This window comes from Nematolebias whitei, chromosome 14 (assembly GCF_014905685.2).
Source record: "Nematolebias whitei isolate Nwh7 chromosome 14, NemWhi1, whole genome shotgun sequence".
Classification (NCBI taxonomy): domain Eukaryota; kingdom Metazoa; phylum Chordata; class Actinopteri; order Cyprinodontiformes; family Rivulidae; genus Nematolebias; species Nematolebias whitei.
Genome location: NC_056511.1, coordinates 29,492,631 through 29,511,335, shown reverse-complemented (window position 1 = coordinate 29,511,335; position 18,705 = coordinate 29,492,631). Strand labels below are relative to the sequence as shown.

The following is an 18,705-nucleotide window of genomic DNA, read 5'->3' as shown; positions in this document are numbered from 1 at the left end:
TCTGCGTGAAGTCAATGATGTCCAGTTAACAGGGTGCAGTGGTGGGTATGGTAGTTACTGCCAGTTATGAATCAGTGCACCATGATAGACAGCATCCAACATCTGCAGGGTGCTTGTAGGAGCGTTCATGTAAATAATGTCACCGTAATCAATAGAGGGAAGGAACTTAAAGTCACAGTTACAAGGTGTTTCCTAGCATTCAGAGTTAGACAGGATCTATTTCTGAAAGAAAAAAACCCAGTTTAACTTTCAGTTTCTTTACTAGGTTTTCGACATAAGGCTTAAAAAGAGAGATGTTCTTTACAACAGACACTGACTGAAAGGTTCAATCAAAAGTTTTGACAAAATGCAAATTGTTACTATACTGAAGTCAAAAAATTGTAACCAAAGTAAATCAGTGAAAATGTGTTCACTTCTAGCATAACACATTGAATGTTTCACCGCAGGGTGTCCCTGAAGCCAGAACTTTGAATTTAGAGTTATACGAAAAAAATAATCAATACAATTTTACTTGCTTTACTATTTTGCAGTGTGTTCTAGTGAACAAATGAAACAAAGTGCAAGTTAATTTTATAGTGTATCAATAAAATAAAAAGCAAAGTAGAAGCAATATTTTTAAGCTGTAAAATCCTTTGCAAAAAATAAAATCAATGTTTTGTTAACAAAACTGACAATTTTAATGCTGAAGTATTAAAAATGAATTTTCCCCTCATCACATTTAAAGACTTAAAAACCCAACCAGTTTTATAAAGGGCTGATCCAAATGGAATACAAAACAGATATTATAAAAAAATAAAAAAAATAAACAAACACAGAAACAGAGTTCAAATTCACATAAAATAGTTTTTCAAGTCTTCATTTATACAGAGACAAATTAGAATTTTAAAATAAAATAAAAACACATAAGCAAAACATAAATACAGATTAGGAGTATTCTCAGCAAACTGATAACATTTTACATTTTTACTTACAAATTAATTCTCAGTGTTTTGCCTTTTTAAATGCCCCAGATTAAAAAATGTAAACAAATGGTAAGTGGACAGTTGCAACTTTCACCAGAACTTTACTGTAACTCCACAAACATGTAAAACATAAATCACCAAGGAGTTTATGAACATGTACAGCAGCAACACACACACTGAAAATGAACCACTGCAGCTGAGTGTGTCCACCAGGGAGTTGGTCAAACCCGTCATGACGTTTGAAAGCAAGAAAAATAACAACTGGTTCCTGCTGACGGCTTGAACGATGCAGAGTTTGTCTGTTTCACCTCTCGTCTTGCAGAGGCCTTTGTCAGTGTCTGCTCTTTTGTTGTATGTGTCCAGCCATGAAGGCACAATGCGACTATCTGAAGTTCTTTTCAGAAACAGTAAAAGCATATCAGCTAGTCCAAAGCAGGACATAAAAAACAAAGACTGAGCAAGGCTCCAGAGGACAAAAGGAAAATTAGCAGTGCGGCGAGACACTGGCTCCACGAGAGTCTGGCATGTGCGCAAAGCAGCGAACAAGACGAGACTTCCCAAGAAGAGACTGAAAATCATTCTGAGCCACTCTCTAACCTGGGATCTTGGTTGCATCACATAGTGTCCAATCTGAACTCCTGTTAGGTAGATGGCAACATAGCCTGCTAGCGAGAATATGCCCTCCTTATTGGCATGCACAAAGTCCTTCTCTCTGTCGTGGTTGTGCAAGATGAAAGCCTTCAGCTCTGAAGTCTCAAGAAAAAACTGATAAATTCCACTGATCAGAAGAGCAAAGAGCCACAAGTATCTGGAAGGTAAAACAGTCAAAAGTGCAGAAGCCAGAACTCGGACAATTGCTAAAGTGAAAAAAAAATTCCAGTGGATGCCGTATTCTGTCACATGTTCATGGTAGCCAGTCATTTTGACGCTCACTAACCTTCCCATACCGAGAGTGAGCAGTGGCCAGACGGCCAGGATCTGCTTCGTAACGTAACTCATCTTGGATCCAGAGATGTTCTTCCTCCTCGCCTCAGGACAAACAAGGGCATTCGCAAACACAAATCCTCCAACTCCAAAGTCCATAGCTCCAGTGCCATAGGTTTCTGTTTTGGCGTAACGTCTGGGAAAGACAACAAAGTCCACTGCAAGGATGCTGATGGCAGTTTTAACATTTATAAACACTCTGAAGAGAGTCACAAAAGGGACCTGGTTGAACTGAACGTGACTCTGCAGGAAACTGCTGACAGGCTTCTGTGAACGCTGAGCAGAAAATGTACTGCTGGTGTGGTAGATGTAGTAAAACACACAGGCTGAAGCAAACGTTAGGCTCACGGCGACCTGGAGAAGAAAGCTGCTCAGAACGGTACATGACAGAACGAGAGGGAGAATCAGCACACAGAAGTCCAGCAACAGGTGGGAAATTGTTGGGAAAGGCAGCGGCAGAGTTCCTTTAATCTGCTGGTAGAGTATAAAGATGAGTCCTCTGATCATGAAGCAAACTGGAGCGAGAAAAGTTCCCAGTGCCACCTCTCCTAAACTGGTCCCATTGAGATTACTGACAAACGCTTCCTTTAGATCCTTTGGAGCCATGTCCTACAAAAAAAAAAAAGAGACCACAAAAAGACCCAATTAATACATGTGACAAAACTCACTGCATCATATCACATAAAGGTTCTCTCTTGTAAATGAGTCCTTGTGACTCAATGAGACTATTTACTGTAAATAAAGGTTGCATGAAAGAATTCATTCATTCAGTCTTTATTTAAACAGATAAGCCACATTGAGCCTCAAAGACTCATATACAAGTGAGACCTGTTTGGACAGACAATAAAAAGTGGTGAAAATGACACATATGAATGATACACTGGAAAATCATGACAGCTCGTGTACAGCTAACATTACAGCTAACATTTTTTGATCCATTCAACCTTTATTTATACAGGTTAGTCCCACCTGATGATACCACCTAGTGATAACCTTAGGTATAGTCAAAATCACCCCTTATGTGTTGATTTAAAGTCAAAACCGTTTGTAGAACAAATCTATTCAATAAAGCTAAGAATTAAAACAATTTTATTTGAAAGTTGTGCAACATTAGCTCACTCTCTGGTAGTATTTTGCAAGTACTCACCACGAAAAGATAACTAAATAACGTGTTTGACGTCGTTTAATAACTTTACCAAAGTAATCGTCTCTATTTACCCGTACTTGCATAAGATTTGTCTGTTGAAAGTGGGAAATAATGGTTGACAACACTGCCTGTTTTCCAGCATCGCTCTACTGCTGGAAGCTCTGGTTTCTGACAACAGATACTTCCGGGTCCTGTGGCGCATTCATGACAGCTCGGAGTTTTGGCAATTTACAAGGACTCACATTATTTATGCCTGCAGGAGTCTTAAAAACACCGATAATACCCGATACACTGAATGGCCATCTAATAATTACAGAATCTGAGACAAAAAAAAAACGTTTGGCATATAGCAATAATTTAATGGTCATAATTTTCGGGTAAATAAAAAACACATTCAAAGTAGCCGTTAATGTGGAGCTATCAAGGGCGTAAACAGACATGTCGAAGCGTCACTGAGAGGGCGGGAATTATGTGCAGTTTGGGTGTCTGTGAGTCAGTCGGACACTGAAAGATCGTCCTTGAGCAAGGAACCGCAATGGAACTGATAGTTTTAGTTTCTTCACCGTAAATTAAAATCTTCTCAACTACAATTTAAGTAAGTGCTGTCTCCATAGTTTCGACTGACTTTCGAGGAGGCGATAAAATCAATGAGTTCTGTGGCCCGACGTCACGTTCCAGTGGGATTCAAACATGGAGAAACAACGGTAAGACACACTGGTCTGGAAGTTTAGAAGGAGTTTGATTTCTCCAAGTAGGTATCTCTGCAGGCAAATTAGGAAGGCGTATCTGGGCGATCATATCTGAATGGACTATAGGAAAGTAGGCGTATCTGGGCGGTCATATCTGATTGGACTATATGTAAATGGGCGTGTCCGGCCGGCCCCATATGATTAGACGATAGAAAAATGGGCGTGTCTGGCCGGCCATATTTGATTGGACGATAAAAAATGGGCGTGTCTGGCCGGCCACATCTGATTGGATGATAGAAAAAAAGGCTGAACGATAAAATGCCGTAACCACAGACATATGATGTCTAAAAACAAAACGTTATTGGCAGATTGTGTTAACCACAGGCATATTATGTCTATGGTGTTAACCGGTTCGACATTAGCGGCGTCTCGGTTCTACATTGCTCCAGTATACTGTCGCGGCGTCTCCATAACTTCTTTTTTCGCCTCTCTTAACACAGAACTTCCGGTTACATTTCAAAATAAGAGCAACATAACTGGGTAGTGGGGAGAGCTAAACGTTAGGTGTTTTTTTTTAATACCTAGCCATAACATTAAAAAACAAATTCCATTTTGGTTGTTGAAAAATGTGAAAAAAGTTACAATCGATTCATAAAGAAAGAAAAATATTAATGATACTTAAACTGGCCTTGGGACAAAGAATGTTTCCTTTAACTTCACATTTTCTTGTTCAACCTGCAGTCACCACAGATGAGTGATTTGTCAGTTTCTGTAAGATTTCTGCAACTGGAGCTGGTATTTCTGTTTACTGGTTAACTTCCTCAGCTGTCTCACATTTTAAAAGTCAACCCTACTCCATGTTTCAGTAGAAAACAAGCACATTTAGGAGTCAGTACATAACCAGACTTTTGGCCCTCACACCTGTACCCAGTTGCTTATGCTGCATGATGAGATCAGATTTATCCATATTTTAGAAATTACATTTAGCTTAGTCGACAAAACAATACAAATGAAGACTGTCTGTCGTAAAAAAACCTCTTGGTTTTGCAGTAAGCAGCCTGATTTCAAACTGACATCTTGGCCAAAGGTAAAATAAAAATCTTTGTGTTCTCAGAAAAGATGTTTCAGGACCTCCAATAAACTTATGTACACATCAAAGCGCACAAGACAGATTCAGGAATTCTCTTTGTTTTCCAGATTTCACATTTGTTATTACCTTAAAACATACTCAGACAACATTTGATGCATCATTGAATTTTTTTATTGTGTTTATTGGGACGTCCATTTTTAGAAGTCATCGTAGCATCTGTTGGAAACACAGAACATAGTACAGTTAGGGTGTTGCTAGTTGTTACTTATTGTAATGTGTGGGCATCACAGTACAGAAGCTGGACTACTAACCCTGCATCCATGGCACAAAAGTGGGTGCAGTACCCAGGAGTAATGGCTTCACTGTGGAAGGCCTTCAGCTCTCCTCTTTTGCCACTGCCCCAGAAACTTGCACCACAATCTTTAAATTATTCCCCACAGCTTAAGCAAACAGAAATTACATAAGGCTTTCTGTGCTCAGCCTGAAATACTTCAGGCTTCTTCGTTTATTTTGAAAGTCAACATCAGATGTTGGTTAACATTGTTGAGCAACATCTTGGGGTCTTCTAGAGTCAACCTGAAGTGAGAGTGGTTCCTGACATGGCAGAAAGACATAAATATAATTAACAACTTTTATTTATTTGTTTTTCATATTTTTCAGTTATACACAGCTTTAAAATATATATTTTTCAAGTATTAAGAACTTTTATTTTCAGCTTTTATTTTGAAAAGCAACACCCAGTTGTTGTACACGTGCACAGTGAGAGCTGCTGGAGCCGAGTGGAGGCTCACGTTACCTCAGTGCGTTACTTGCATGGGAATTCCCCACCATGTTTTCACATGAGCTAAACTTCTAAAGCACGACAACAACGAGAGAACGGTCGAAACTATCGTGACCTACAATAAACGTACTTCAATAATATGCATAAGTGAAAACATAACATACTTTATAAGTACAATAAATCATATTTCTTTGTCAAACATCGCAAAGAAACGTTACCTCATCAATAATCCTCATGACTTTGAGGGTTACCCATAGCCAATCAGTGTTCGCCGCCGACAAACGCCTATTAAATACTGTTAGCCAATCAGTGTTCGCCGCCCGAAAACGCCTATTCGCCAGAAACGCCCACTTTTGGTCTGCAGAGAACCCCTTCTCGATTTTTTAGTCATATTTATGACTTATTGGCTCAGATTGGTAAAATGTTAAACTTAAAATGTATATTTTTAAAAAGACAAAAACGTACCAGGGACCGAATAACAATATTATTCCGCCTATGAAAATAGTCCCCACGGTTAAACTTTGTTTACTAAACTTAATTTGACTTTTTACATTCGTTATTACAGTCTGGTTTAAAGTGCGCACACTGACTGACAGGGATGTCTGTACTTGTAGTTGTTTACAGTAGTAGTTTGCAGTTGGCAGTGCTTTAAATATCTCTCAGCACTTCACAAACAGGTTTTTAAAAAGGCTGACATTTCACTTTGTGCATTTTACTGCAATTTTTTGTCCACTTAGAAATAGTTATATATATTTTAAAAGCCATTTCAAGACTATAAAACTAATGTATATACAAGTCATGTTTCAGGTATCAAAATTTATAACAATCATTAATATACACCTTATTAAAATGGCAGAATTGTGGGATGTAGGCTGTCAGATATTTGATTAACTATGTCTGGACCAAATGGGTGTCTTGGGCAGCTTACAGCCTCCAGGGAGACTTCAGGTTCAAATTGTGTTAGGATAAAGTGGATCTCTATAAGGCTGAAAGGATTTGTGACAAAAATTTCACACATACCTCAGACATTAGCGAGAACTTGAGTGTAGGTTTTAACTTTTTAAAAATTAACAATCTCCATGAAAATTATACTCTCTGTAGTATAATGATGTGAGAGGCTATTCTTATTCCAGAAAGGGTTTATTGACCCTGTAATGATGTTGGTGAATTTTCTCAAAGTCAAAACACGACAACACGTCTGATGTTTGCAGAGAGCTGTTTGGGTTTTAAACATTTGTCTCATGTTGTGGGAATAACAAATACATTACACACAAAAGCTCAGCACTCGTGTACGGACTTGTGTCATTTTTAAAATATTTGTTCACGTCTCGTTTCTGCACAGGTGAAGGGATTCATCCAGAAAGTTCACTGTCCTCACCCACATCTGAATGATTCGCTGGATGGGGAAATCCAGGCCTTCCTCACTGATGAAGACCAACTGCACACTTATGATGACCTTACTAAAGTCAACCCGGTGACTCCAACAACAGGTATCAAATATAAAACGTCTGAAGTGATAGATTAATGCCTGACTGGTTACTATTTCACTACAATAATAAGATGCAAGTTCTACTCAAATGTCAGAACCAAGGACGTTCTTTACTTCCTATCTGGAAAGGAATAATTTAAGTTTCATTTAATAACAAAAAGTTAAGATACTTCAGAGTAAGTCATTAGTTCTGCCTCAAAGAAAGGGGAAAAACTAAACAGTACAGTTTAGAAACAGCAGAGGTCAGGGTAATTACTGCAGCATCATTCTGCAAGATATGTGACTATAGATTTTTAAAATATGAACGACTGTGTTTCCTCTACATTTGAATGTTTTACGATTGTGTAACATATTCAAGAGACTTTTTATAAACCATGTTCTTTTACATTTTTTTGATTGATGCAGATAGTAATCCTATCTGCTCTGATGCTGTGGCACTTAGGGCAGTCATCGTTGGAATTAAAAGGGAAGGCATACTGTGAGGTTAAAATGCAAGAGTATTTGATCAAAACTGATCCCAGTATCATGTGGTCCGGAATCAAAAGCATAACGGATGTAAGATTTGATTGTTGATATGTGCTGCTGACTATCCATGTTGCTGATCTCATGCTGCTGATTTATTTCATGTCGCTGTGTTCATTCGCCCTCACCTGCTCACACAGACTCATGTTTGTGCTGCTGTTGTTTGGCACATTGTTTTGTACTATTAGTGCTTAGTATATTCCTAGTTTAGTGGATTCCTTACTTCATATCTTAGATATTATTACTGTTTTTCTTTACAATTTGTATATTTGTTGGATGTAACTGGGACCCTGTGTACATAGTTTTGTTCCACCTCATGTACCACATGTGATGTGAATGACAATAAAGAGACCTTGACCTTGAGAAGGACGCTGAATGCCCCAGAGTTCCATCTTTTCCTGATGCTCTCAATGCCTCTTTTGCCTGTTTGAGGATATGAACAGCTTTCTTAACACCAGAACCATCCAGCCACCCAGTGAGCAGCCTCTGAGTATTACACCAAAGGATGCCTTACAGACCCTGAAGAACATCAGGCCACGTAAGGCTGCAGGGCCAGACAACGTCCCAGGTCACGTCCTGAAAGACTGTACACATCTCAGAGGTACTAACTGATATTTTTAACACCTCTCTTGGAAAAGCAGTCATACCATCACGCTTCATAACTACTGGGTACTACTATAATTTCCGTCTTTAAGCTCACCACGCCTGAATACTACCGTCCAGTAGCACTCACAGCATTTGTGAAGAAGGGCTTCGGGCAACTGGTTGTGTATGGAAACGGCTCTGATGAAGACTAAAAAGCCTTGCTGCAAGTGGTCAAGACTGCTCAGAAGATCACTGGGAGCAGCCTCACAGCAGTCAGTGACATTTCCATGGCTAGCATTATGAAAGACCCCACCCATCCTGCTCATGGAGTGTTTGCCCCCCTGCTTTCATGTAGAGGGCTGCAAAGCATCAAAGCCAGATCAACCAGACTCTTTACAGAAGCAGTCACACTCATGATTCCTCTTTTATATATCATGTATAAACACTAATCTAATCCGTTGCTGCTCTAGGGTTTTACATACATTTTATGTCTAACTTGTACATGTATTATTTTTTTTTTATTGTGTTTTCACTGCTGGCAACCGGAAACTCCATATCTATTTTTTATTCCTCATGCACTCACTTGGAATGACAATAAAACTCTTTGGTTTATTCAATCTTTGAACCAGTTGTGTCTTAGATGCACAAACATCAATATCTAAAAGTGAGTATGGGAGTAAGTGACTGTTTTTTCAGTAATTAGTGTATAGTTTTATTGCAAAACTTTTTTTTTAGTAATTTTTACCTGTAGCTTTATAAGCATAAGACAAAGGATTTTTCCCCCTGCAAGATTACTCAACCTTATTTTAATATTTATGAGTTACGTGGCTACTATCAGGAACATGTGACTGTAAATCATTTCTCATGTGCTTAATGATATTTATTGTTTTCCTTTGTAGTACTAAAATGTTTGCAGGCCAGGTACAGTGTGAACATGTTTTACACCCATGCTGGCTGCACCTTGGTGGCTCTAAACCCCTTCCAGCTCGTTCCGGACCTTTACTCTCTGGATGTGATGAAGGAGTATCATCTCGCTTCTCAGCCTCAGGTATTTACAGCAGCCTCGCCAACACTGGGCACTGGCAGTGCTGCAAACAGGAAGGAGTGGCACTCTTTATATGACAGTACAGGGTTGAAATCATGCTTTCAAACAAAATAAATGCACTGAATAAACCGAGGATAATGACCTCTTTAATGAGTGTGGGTTTTCTGGTTTACAGGAGTTTAAACCACATATATTTATTGTGGCAGAAGAAGCTTACAGGAATGTTCAGGGTCAGCTGGAGCCGGTGAACCAGTCCTTGGTGGTCAGTGGTGAGAGCGGAGCTGGAAAGGTAAGTCGGCTCATATTGGAGTGTGTTACATTTAAAGATTAAAGACCTAACATTCCTCGAAGGACAGCATATCGTCCACTGCCTTTCATGCCAGAGTTTGAAACTAATCATCTGATATTAAAAAATGAATTTATGTCACATAGAATAACCTCATCCAAGATCCTGCATTGTCTGTTAACACTTGGAATATGAGTGGGGAAAGACTCAACTGTTATCACTAAATTTGAGCTCAATAACTAAAACTGGGGCAGCACGGTGGCGCAACTGGTAGAGCTTCTGCCTCTCAGCGAGCAGCTCCTTGGTTCAAACCCCGGTCCAGGGGCCTCTCTGGGTGGAGTTTGCATGTTCTTTCCGTGCGTGCGTGGGTTTTCTCCGGGTGCTCCGGTTTCCTCCCACAGACCAAAAACATGCATGTTAGGCTGATTGGTAACTCTAAATTGTCCCTAGGTGTGAATGAGAAAGTGAATGGTTGTTTGTCTCTATGTGGCCCTGTGATGGTGTTCCATGAAATTATCTTAAACAAAATACAGGTTCGGAGAAAATGGTAAAACTCACTCGCTGTTTCTGCTAGAATAATAAGTGTCATTTATTAAACTGCCACAGATACAGTGAAGCAAAAGTACATTCAGTACAAATCAGATATTGATGTAAAAAGCCCCTCACCGTGACACCAGACCGGGAAGCCATTTCAGTCCGAGTGAGAAGGTAACATCAATTCAGGCTGGGCATCGGATCAGGATCCACAGCAGACTTCAACTCTTATTCTGAGTGTTACACTTTTATACTCCCCCTCTGGCTGGGTGACGTGCGGGCAGAGCAAAACATGTTTACCCGTTATCAAGGCAGTTGTGCAGCAGAGCGATGGCTCTTAAAAACATGTCTTTCAAACCCAAGGCCTTTGCGTACGAGCCTGATGGATGAAAGACATGTTTACAGAAAACTCCGGGTTGTTGTAACCGCCAGACGGGCCAAGTCTTTCGGTAAGAACACTCCCGGAGACTTATCTACATTCCTTTGAAGCACATCACCCTCTGCAGCACAAGGCCTGATTTGCACAGTTAAGCTGCATATAAAATGAGTATAAAATAAGTATAAATTGACATAAAAGCATCAAAATAATCATTCTTATATCAGATGGACTTGCGACCCGTCCAGGGTGTACCCCGCCCCTTGCACAGTGATTGCTGGACATGGGCACCGGCGACCCCCGTGACCCAAAATGGAACAAACGGGTAAAGATAATGGATGGATGGATGGATAACTAAAACTGGCTGACATAGAACTATCCTTGTGTTTGCTAAGGCCGATTCGATGTGGCAGCCGTCTTGAATTGTGTTGCCTCCAGAAGTTAGTCAGTTTTAGATGCACATTTGATGATACTTTGAGAGACTCATTAACATCTGTCCACTGGGAGTGGTGGCGCAGAGATTAGAGAAGGTTGGTCTGTGATGGGAAGGTCGCCGGTTCGAATCCCTGGACCGACAACATCAAAATGTGGGTGGGAAATGTGAAGCACTCACACCTGCCTCGGCCCTCATTTGCCCCACTCTGGGCTCTTGAGCAAGGCCCTTAACCCCCACCATCTGCTCCGCCAGGTGCCCTAGATAGCAGCTCTCTGCTCCACACAGGGGGCTGTGGTAGCTCGGTGGTCTGTGGTTGCATCAGGAAGGGCATCTGGCATAAAAATAATTGCCAAGTCTTCATGCAAGTTAGATTGCTGTGGCGACCCCTGAAGAAGAGAGCAGCTGAAAAAAAAAAAATTAACATCTGTCCACTGGTTCCTGAGATATTTTGCTAACAGGCAAACACACAACGTCAACCACATTTTTTTCCCACCTTTAATAGCGGCAGGCGAAAATAATCTAAATCTGTTGTGTTAAACTAGAGTTTAAACTGTAGCGTGTTCAGTTTACAGTTCAGAAACTGAAGAGAGCAAAAACATTGTTTTAACCTTGTGTGTTTGAAGTTATTCAAAATATTCACTTTAGGACATTTAACATAAATGTTGTGGTATATATAATTAATAATCTGTTGTGTTATTGGTTTTATTTTTTCTAGACATGGACTTCTCGTTGTCTGATGAAATATTATGCCATTGTGGCAGCCTCCTCATCGGTGATGAAGAGTCAGGACACAGTAGAGAGGATAGAGAGGAGGGTGTTGGACTCCAATCCTCTAATGGAGGCCTTTGGTAAGACAACAGGAAATCATTTTTAAATGTTAAATAGTTTGTATCTTCTCAGTCATTCATCAGCTGAGTGCTGTCTCCAGGGAACGCCTGCACACTAAGAAACAACAACAGCAGTCGCTTTGGGAAGTACATCAAGCTGCAGCTAGACAGGTACGCACCACCTTTTCTCCTCTAAAACCCTCAGGCATCACCTGTTCATCCTGTGTATTTCACATCAAGGTGTCAGCTGCTAATCGGTGCTTCAGTGCAGACATATCTGCTGGAAAAGACCAGAGTGTCCTGTCAGCCAGCCAACGAGAGGAACTTCCACATCTTCTACCAGGTGAGTTAACAGTTGTTGGTTTTTCGCATAATGTGAGTCTTTACCTGTTTTCTGAGAGATGTTTGTGTTTCAGATGATGAAAGGGGCCACAGACGAGCAGAGAAAAGAGTGGAAGATGCAACACGACCAACATTTTGTTTGGCTGCCAAATTCTGAAAAACAAGTTGAAGGTTGGTACTTCGTTTTCTTGTGTATCGTAGGACCATTTTTTATTTCTTAAATAATAGATTAATGTATGTTCTTACAAGCATTTTTTTTTATTTTCTAGAATATTATTTTCATGAAACTGTTGGGGCAATGGTGCATCTGGGAATTGATGCAGAAAGACAAAGACAAATATTTAAGGTAAGGTAAATCCAACTCATTCTTGGATGGATGGATGGGTGGATGATGGATGGATGTTAGACCTCAGTGCTGCATTTGATATAGTTGATCACATTATTTACTACAGAGACTTGATTTTGATATTGGGATTACAGGAACGGCTCTAAATTGGTTTAAATCATATTTATCTGATATATTCCAGTTTGTAAATGTAAATAATAAATCTTCTTCTTACACCAAAGTTAGTCATGGAGTTCCTCAGTTTTCAGTGGTTGGCCCAGTATTCTTTACTTTATATATGCTTCCATTGCTCATGGCAAAAACCAACACAGACATGTTCCTGTTTTTAGTATTTTACATCGCTTTATAATGTAGTTGTTTTATTTATTTTATTTTTTAAATATAATTTCTTCCATTTACTTTTCATTTTATATACTTTTTTATGATACTCTACTGTTGCCATCTGTGTTCTTTGTTTAAAACGGGTTTCTCTTGTAAATGAGTCCTCAAGGCTCATTGAGACTAACCTGTATAAACAAAGGTTGAATTGAATTAGGTAATGTTATTAAACAGCATGGGATAACTTTTAATTGTTATGCTTATGATACACAATTATATTTGTCCATGAAACCCAATGAATCCCATGACTTCTGTTGTGACTTGGTGCTATATACCGTACTTGCCGCCATACACGTCGCACCACCGTATAAGACACATCAGTCCAAATATGTCTAATAAAGTGGAAAAAACATAAATAAGTCGCTTTGCTATATAAGTCACATCTATTATGTGTCACTGCTGACTCGTCGCGTTTGTTACGCGTCACCGCGTAACCCCCTGGAAACGTGGGCTGGTATTTTGCCAAAAATCGATTGGCTGCCAAATGGCAGCTGCGGGAGCATGCACCAGAAGACTTTAACAAGAATTTAACAAGATTAACACTTAAAAACAATTATTTGTTTGCTCGAAATTATATCAAAGGTGTGTCTCAGTTGAACTTTTCCTTAATAAATGCACTTAGACGGTCAAATCAACTGCATTTCAAAAGCCGATTTGCGGCTGCTGGAACACGCAGAGGGAGGACTCACTGTGCATTTCTTCAAAATTTACCAAGATAACAACCTAAACAATTATTTGTTTGCTCGACATTATAGTAAAGATGTTTCTCAGTTGAACTTTTCCTTAATAAATGCACTCTAATGGTCAAATCAGTTGCATTTTGCCTGGGCATCACTGCAAAATGCAGCTGATTTGGCGTTTCTCCAAGAATTCCGGAGCGAGATGAAGGTGACTTTGTATGGCAAGCCAAGTGTCTCATTAATAGCCACTTTTATCTACAAACCAGATTCCAAAAAAGTGGGGACACTAAACAAATTGTGAATAAAAACTGAATGCAATGATGTGGAGATGGCAAATGTCAATATTTTATTCGTAATATAACATAGATGACAGATCAAAAGTTTAATCTGAGTAAATGTAACATTTTAAAGGAAAAATATGTTGATTCAAAATTTCACAGTGTCAACAAATCCCAAAAAAGTTGGGACAAGTAGCAATAAGAAAGGAAATTGTGCATATAACGAACAGCTGGAAGACCAATTAACACTAATTAGGTCAATTGACAACATGATTGCGTATAAAAAGAGCTTCTCAGAGTCAGTGTCTCTCAGAAGCCAAGAAGGTAAGAGGATCACCAATTCCACCATTGTTGCGCAGAAAGATAGTGCAGCAATACCAGAATGGTATTACCAAGCGTAAAATAGCAAAGACTTTTAAGTTATCACCATCAACCGTGCATAACATCATCAAAATTCAGAGAATCTGGAACAATCGCTGTGCGTAAGGGTCAAGGCTGTAAAACTCTACTGGATGCATGCATACAGAGCATGCAAACATGCATACAGAGCCATACCCCTCCCCCACCTCGGGCAGTCAGACCATCTTTCCCTCCTGCTCCCCCCATCTTACACCCCCCTCAGACGCAGAGCAAGGCCTACAACAAAAACTGTTACAATCTGGCCTGGTAATGCACTCGATGACCTACAGGACTGCTTTGAACAAACTAACTGGGACTTATTTCAACATCAGGAAATGGAAACATACACAGGAACAGTACTGGACTACATCAACTTCTGCATCGGAAATGTGACTATGGTCAAAAACATTCGTGTTTACCCCAACCAGAAACCATGGATGACCAGCCAGGTTCGCACACTCCTCAGAGCCCGCGACGCTGCCTTCAGGTCAGGTGACAGAGCTCTGTACCGAGCTGCTCGAGCCAACCTGAATAAGGGAATAAAAACAGCAAAGGCTGACCATAAAAGGAATATAGAGTCCCATCTGTCCAGCAACAACTCACGGGAGGTGTGGAAGGGCATAAAAAACATCACTAACTATAGAGGCTGTGAGGTGACAACAGGAGACCTGAGTGCATCACTAGCAGAGGAGCTAAACTGCTTCTTTGCATGCTTTGATGCACCACAGCAGCACCCATCTGATCCTGCCCTGCTCCCACACCCACCCGGTTACTGCACCACTCCACTCACTGTACGGGAGCATGATGTTAGACGTTCCCTCCAATCAGTGAACCCCAGGAAAGCTACTGGCCCAGATGGAGTACCTGGCAGGGTGCTCAAAGCATGTGCCCTCCAGCTCGCCCCCACCTTCACCAGAATTTTCAATCTCTCCCTGGCCCAGGCTGTCATCCCTCCCTGCTTAAAATCTGCAACCATCATCCCAGTGCCGAAAACGCCTACCATCACCAGCCTGAATGATTACCGACCGGTGGCTCTCACCCCGGTAATCATGAAGTGCTTCGAGAGACTGGTTCTCCAGCACATCATGGACTATCTCCCTCCGAACTTTGACCCCTACCAGTTTGCATATCGCACCAACAGGTCCACAGAGGATGCTATTGCAGTAGCTCTCCACACCGCGCTGAGCCACCTGGAACAACAGCACAGCTACGTTCGAATGCTCTTTGTGGATTACAGCTCGGCCTTTAACACAATCATTCCGGATATTCTTATAAATACATTGGACAATCTCGGCCTCCCCCCACTCACATGTGCCTGGATAAAAGACTTCCTAACCAATCGGCCCCAATCTGTAAGACTTGGTCCCCACCTCTCCTCCACTCGTACGCTGAGCACTGGCTCCCCACAGGGCTGTGTGCTGAGCCCCCTGCTGTACTGTCTCTACACCCATGACTGCAGCCCGGCCCACAACAACAACCTCATCGTCAAGTTCGCTGATGACACCACAGTGGTCGGACTAATCTCAAGGGGAGATGAGACATTTTACAGACAGGAGGTCCTGGAGCTAGCAACCTGGTGCTCAGAGAAAAATCTGGCTCTGAATATCAAAAAAACCAAGGAGGTGATTATTGATTTCAGGAAGCACAGCACCAACCTAGCCCCCCTTTACATCAACGGCGAGTGCGTGGAGAGGGTTCACACTTTCAGATTTCTTGGTGTCCATATCTCTGCTGACCTAAACTGGAAAGAGAACACCACAGCGGTCATCAAGAAGGCTCAGCAGAGACTACACTTCTTAAGAGTCCTTAAGAAGCACAACTTGAACACAAAACTGCTGCTGACCTTCTACCACTCGTCCATCGAGAGCCTGCTGACATACTGTATCTCAGTATGGTACGGCAGCTGCACCCTGGCTGACAGGGAGAGGCTTCAGAGAGTAGTTAAGACAGCACAAAAGATAATTGGCTGCCCTCTCCCCTCCCTGATGGACAAATGTCCATCAGGGAGGGGACACATCACGCTGCCTCAACAGAGCAGAAAACATAATCATGGACTGTTCACACCCGGGTTTTGAACTGTTTGACTTGTTACCTTCAGGGAAACGCTACAGGTGCATCAGAACAAGAACAAACAGATTCAAGAACAGTTTTTTCCCGAAAGCCATCACCACACTGAACTCACACATGCACTGATTTAATCATCTAACCTCCCAAACACCTGGACTTCTACTGTGCAATACTACTGACATTTCATACCCTCAGTCACCTTAACTACCTCACTAACATCCATAATGTGCAATACAATTGTGTAATACTTGTATTTTTTACTTTCATTATTATATCTATATTGCGTTACATTTTTTATATTTTTAGTGTGTGTTTAATGTGTGTTTTCTTAAGGCGTGTTTTTGCACTGGAAAAAGGAGTGGCTCTTAATTTCATTGTACTGCGTATAATGACAATAAAGGCATTCTGATTCTGATGCTCGTGATCTCCGGGCCCTTAAACGTCACTGCACCTCAAACAGGAATGCCACTGTCAAGGAAATAACAGAATGGGCTCAGGAATACTTCCAGAAAGCATTGTCAGTGAACACAATCCACCGTGCCATCCGCCGTTGCCAGCTGAAACTCTACAGTGCATAGAGCAAGCTCCACAAGCTCAGACGTTTGCACTGGGCCAGGGGTCATTTAAAATGGAGTGTGGCAAAATGGAAAACTGTTCTGTGCTCAGATGAGTCACGATTTGAAGTTCTTTATGGAACACTGGGACGCCATGTCATCCGGACCAGAGAGGACAAGGATAGCCCATGTTGTTATCAATGCTCCGTTCAGAAGCCTGCATCACTGATGGTATGGGGTTGCATGAGCGCTTGTGGCATGGGCAGCTTGCATGTCTGGAAAGGCACAGTTAATGCAGAGAACTATGTTCAGGTTCTAGAACAACATATGCTCCCATCTAGACGTCATCTCTTTCAGGGAAGACCCTGCATTTTTCAACACGATAATGCCAGACCACATTCTGCAGCAATCACAACATCATGGCTACGTAGGAGAAGGATCCGGGTACTGAAATGGCCAGCCTGCAGTCCAGATCTTTCACCTATAGAGAACATTTGGCGCATCATAAAGAGGAAGGTGCGACAAAGAAGGCCCAAGACGATTGAACAGTTAGAGGCCTGTATTAGCCATGAATGGGAGAGCATTCCTATTTCTAAACTTGAGAAACTGGTCTCCTCTGTCCCCAGACGTCTGTTGAGTGTTGTAAGAAGAAGGAGGGATGCCACACAGTGGTAAAAATGGACTTGTCACAACTTTTTTGGGATTTGTTGATGCCATGAAATTTGGAAACAACAGATTTTTCCCTTAAAATGATACATTCTCTCAGTTTAAACTTTTGATCTGTGATTTGTGTTCTATTCTGAATAAAAGATTAGATGTTGGCACCTCCACATCATTGCATTCAGTTTTTATTCACAATTTGTTTAGTGTCCCAACTTTTTTGGAATCCGGTTTGTATTAATGTGACATTTGGCTTGCCACATTAAGGGCCCTCTAGTGGCTGAAAATGGTAGTGTTCAATCCAACAATTTGACCTGACTGAAAATTGTTGGATTGTATACCTGGATTATTGAGCATGGACTTTTTTGGTAGTGTTCAATGTTTTCCGTGTCAGGATGAATTAAATCGTCAGATCTCAGCCAAAAATTGGGTTATAAATATGGGAAAAAACATAAATAAATCACTTTGCTGTATAAGTTGCAGGGCATGCTAATTTATGCAAAAAGTTGCCACTTATACTGGTGTAGTGAACTCGGCCTCCGACCAAAACCTGCCTCTGAAAACCTTCATGGGACAGGAACTGTTATTTCATTGATTTAAATCCAGAAATACAAATGAGCTCATCCAGAGACTGTCTAATTATATCCTGAAGTAATCAATTGAAAGAACACTCTTCTTTTATATTATCATTACTATTTTACAATATCTTGATAAATCAAAAGTGTGTTTTGTTCATATCATTTCTAAATGTTGAACCACTCATTTTAAATCAACTGTGAAACAGTATTAATGATTATTGTTTTTAATCCTCATTTAAATTAGAAATCAAGTTAAATGTCTATTTACAAAGTAATTATGCATTTTGATCTTCTGTGTGAATGAGAAGTAGTGATGACGGTCGAAAGTCAGAGACAGTCAGAAAGAAGTTTTTAGAACGAAGTGAATTGTTTTTAAACCTAGCAGACAGTAAATAAGAACAACTGGCACCTGCTTGCTCTCACTTCTTCAAAACATTTCTTCTGTATGTACTAAAAGTTCCTAAAACATTCCTGCTGTCCTCTTGACTTGTAGTGACCCTCTGACATCACTAGAACCACCCCCTGTTGGTTGTTTCAACCAATCAGGAAGTCCTGAAGTGACCGGAAGTGAGAACTCGTTAAAAGTCCACACTTCCTGGAGTCTTCAGTCTAGTCTTGAACTTAGTCTTCTGAGTCTTTGATGGATTCTCCCACATCTGAGTGGAAACTC

General features: G+C 40.8%; 2 protein-coding genes across 2 annotated transcripts in view; one reads left to right on the top strand and one right to left on the bottom strand.

The window, feature by feature from the left end:
* Positions 1-1,011: 1,011 nt before the first annotated feature.
* pigw (phosphatidylinositol glycan anchor biosynthesis, class W) lies at positions 1,012-3,166 on the bottom strand. The gene is made up of 2 exons (XM_037687441.1): positions 3,094-3,166; positions 1,012-2,555 (listed from the first exon to the last, which is right to left on the bottom strand). Exon 2 carries the CDS (start codon positions 2,550-2,552, stop codon positions 1,053-1,055), a length of 1,500 nt encoding a protein of 499 aa, XP_037543369.1. The 5' UTR covers positions 2,553-2,555; positions 3,094-3,166; the 3' UTR covers positions 1,012-1,052.
* A 574-nt stretch (positions 3,167-3,740) lies between these two features.
* Positions 3,741-18,705, top strand: part of LOC119420070 (unconventional myosin-XIX) — a 52,719-nt gene continuing 37,754 nt past the window's right edge. The window contains exons 1-9 of the mRNA XM_037687440.1: positions 3,741-3,797; positions 6,996-7,143; positions 9,149-9,297; positions 9,470-9,583; positions 11,642-11,774; positions 11,855-11,924; positions 11,994-12,096; positions 12,170-12,266; positions 12,365-12,441. Of these exons, the coding sequence (XP_037543368.1) occupies positions 3,741-3,797; positions 6,996-7,143; positions 9,149-9,297; positions 9,470-9,583; positions 11,642-11,774; positions 11,855-11,924; positions 11,994-12,096; positions 12,170-12,266; positions 12,365-12,441 (948 nt within the window). The remainder of the gene's footprint in view (positions 3,798-6,995; positions 7,144-9,148; positions 9,298-9,469; positions 9,584-11,641; positions 11,775-11,854; positions 11,925-11,993; positions 12,097-12,169; positions 12,267-12,364; positions 12,442-18,705) is intronic.

Bases quoted from the DNA above. Each gene is read 5' to 3' on its own strand.
- pigw (XM_037687441.1), bottom strand. From the start codon at position 2,552: ATGGCTCCAAAGGATCTAAAGGAAGCGTTTGTCAGTAATCTCAATGGG.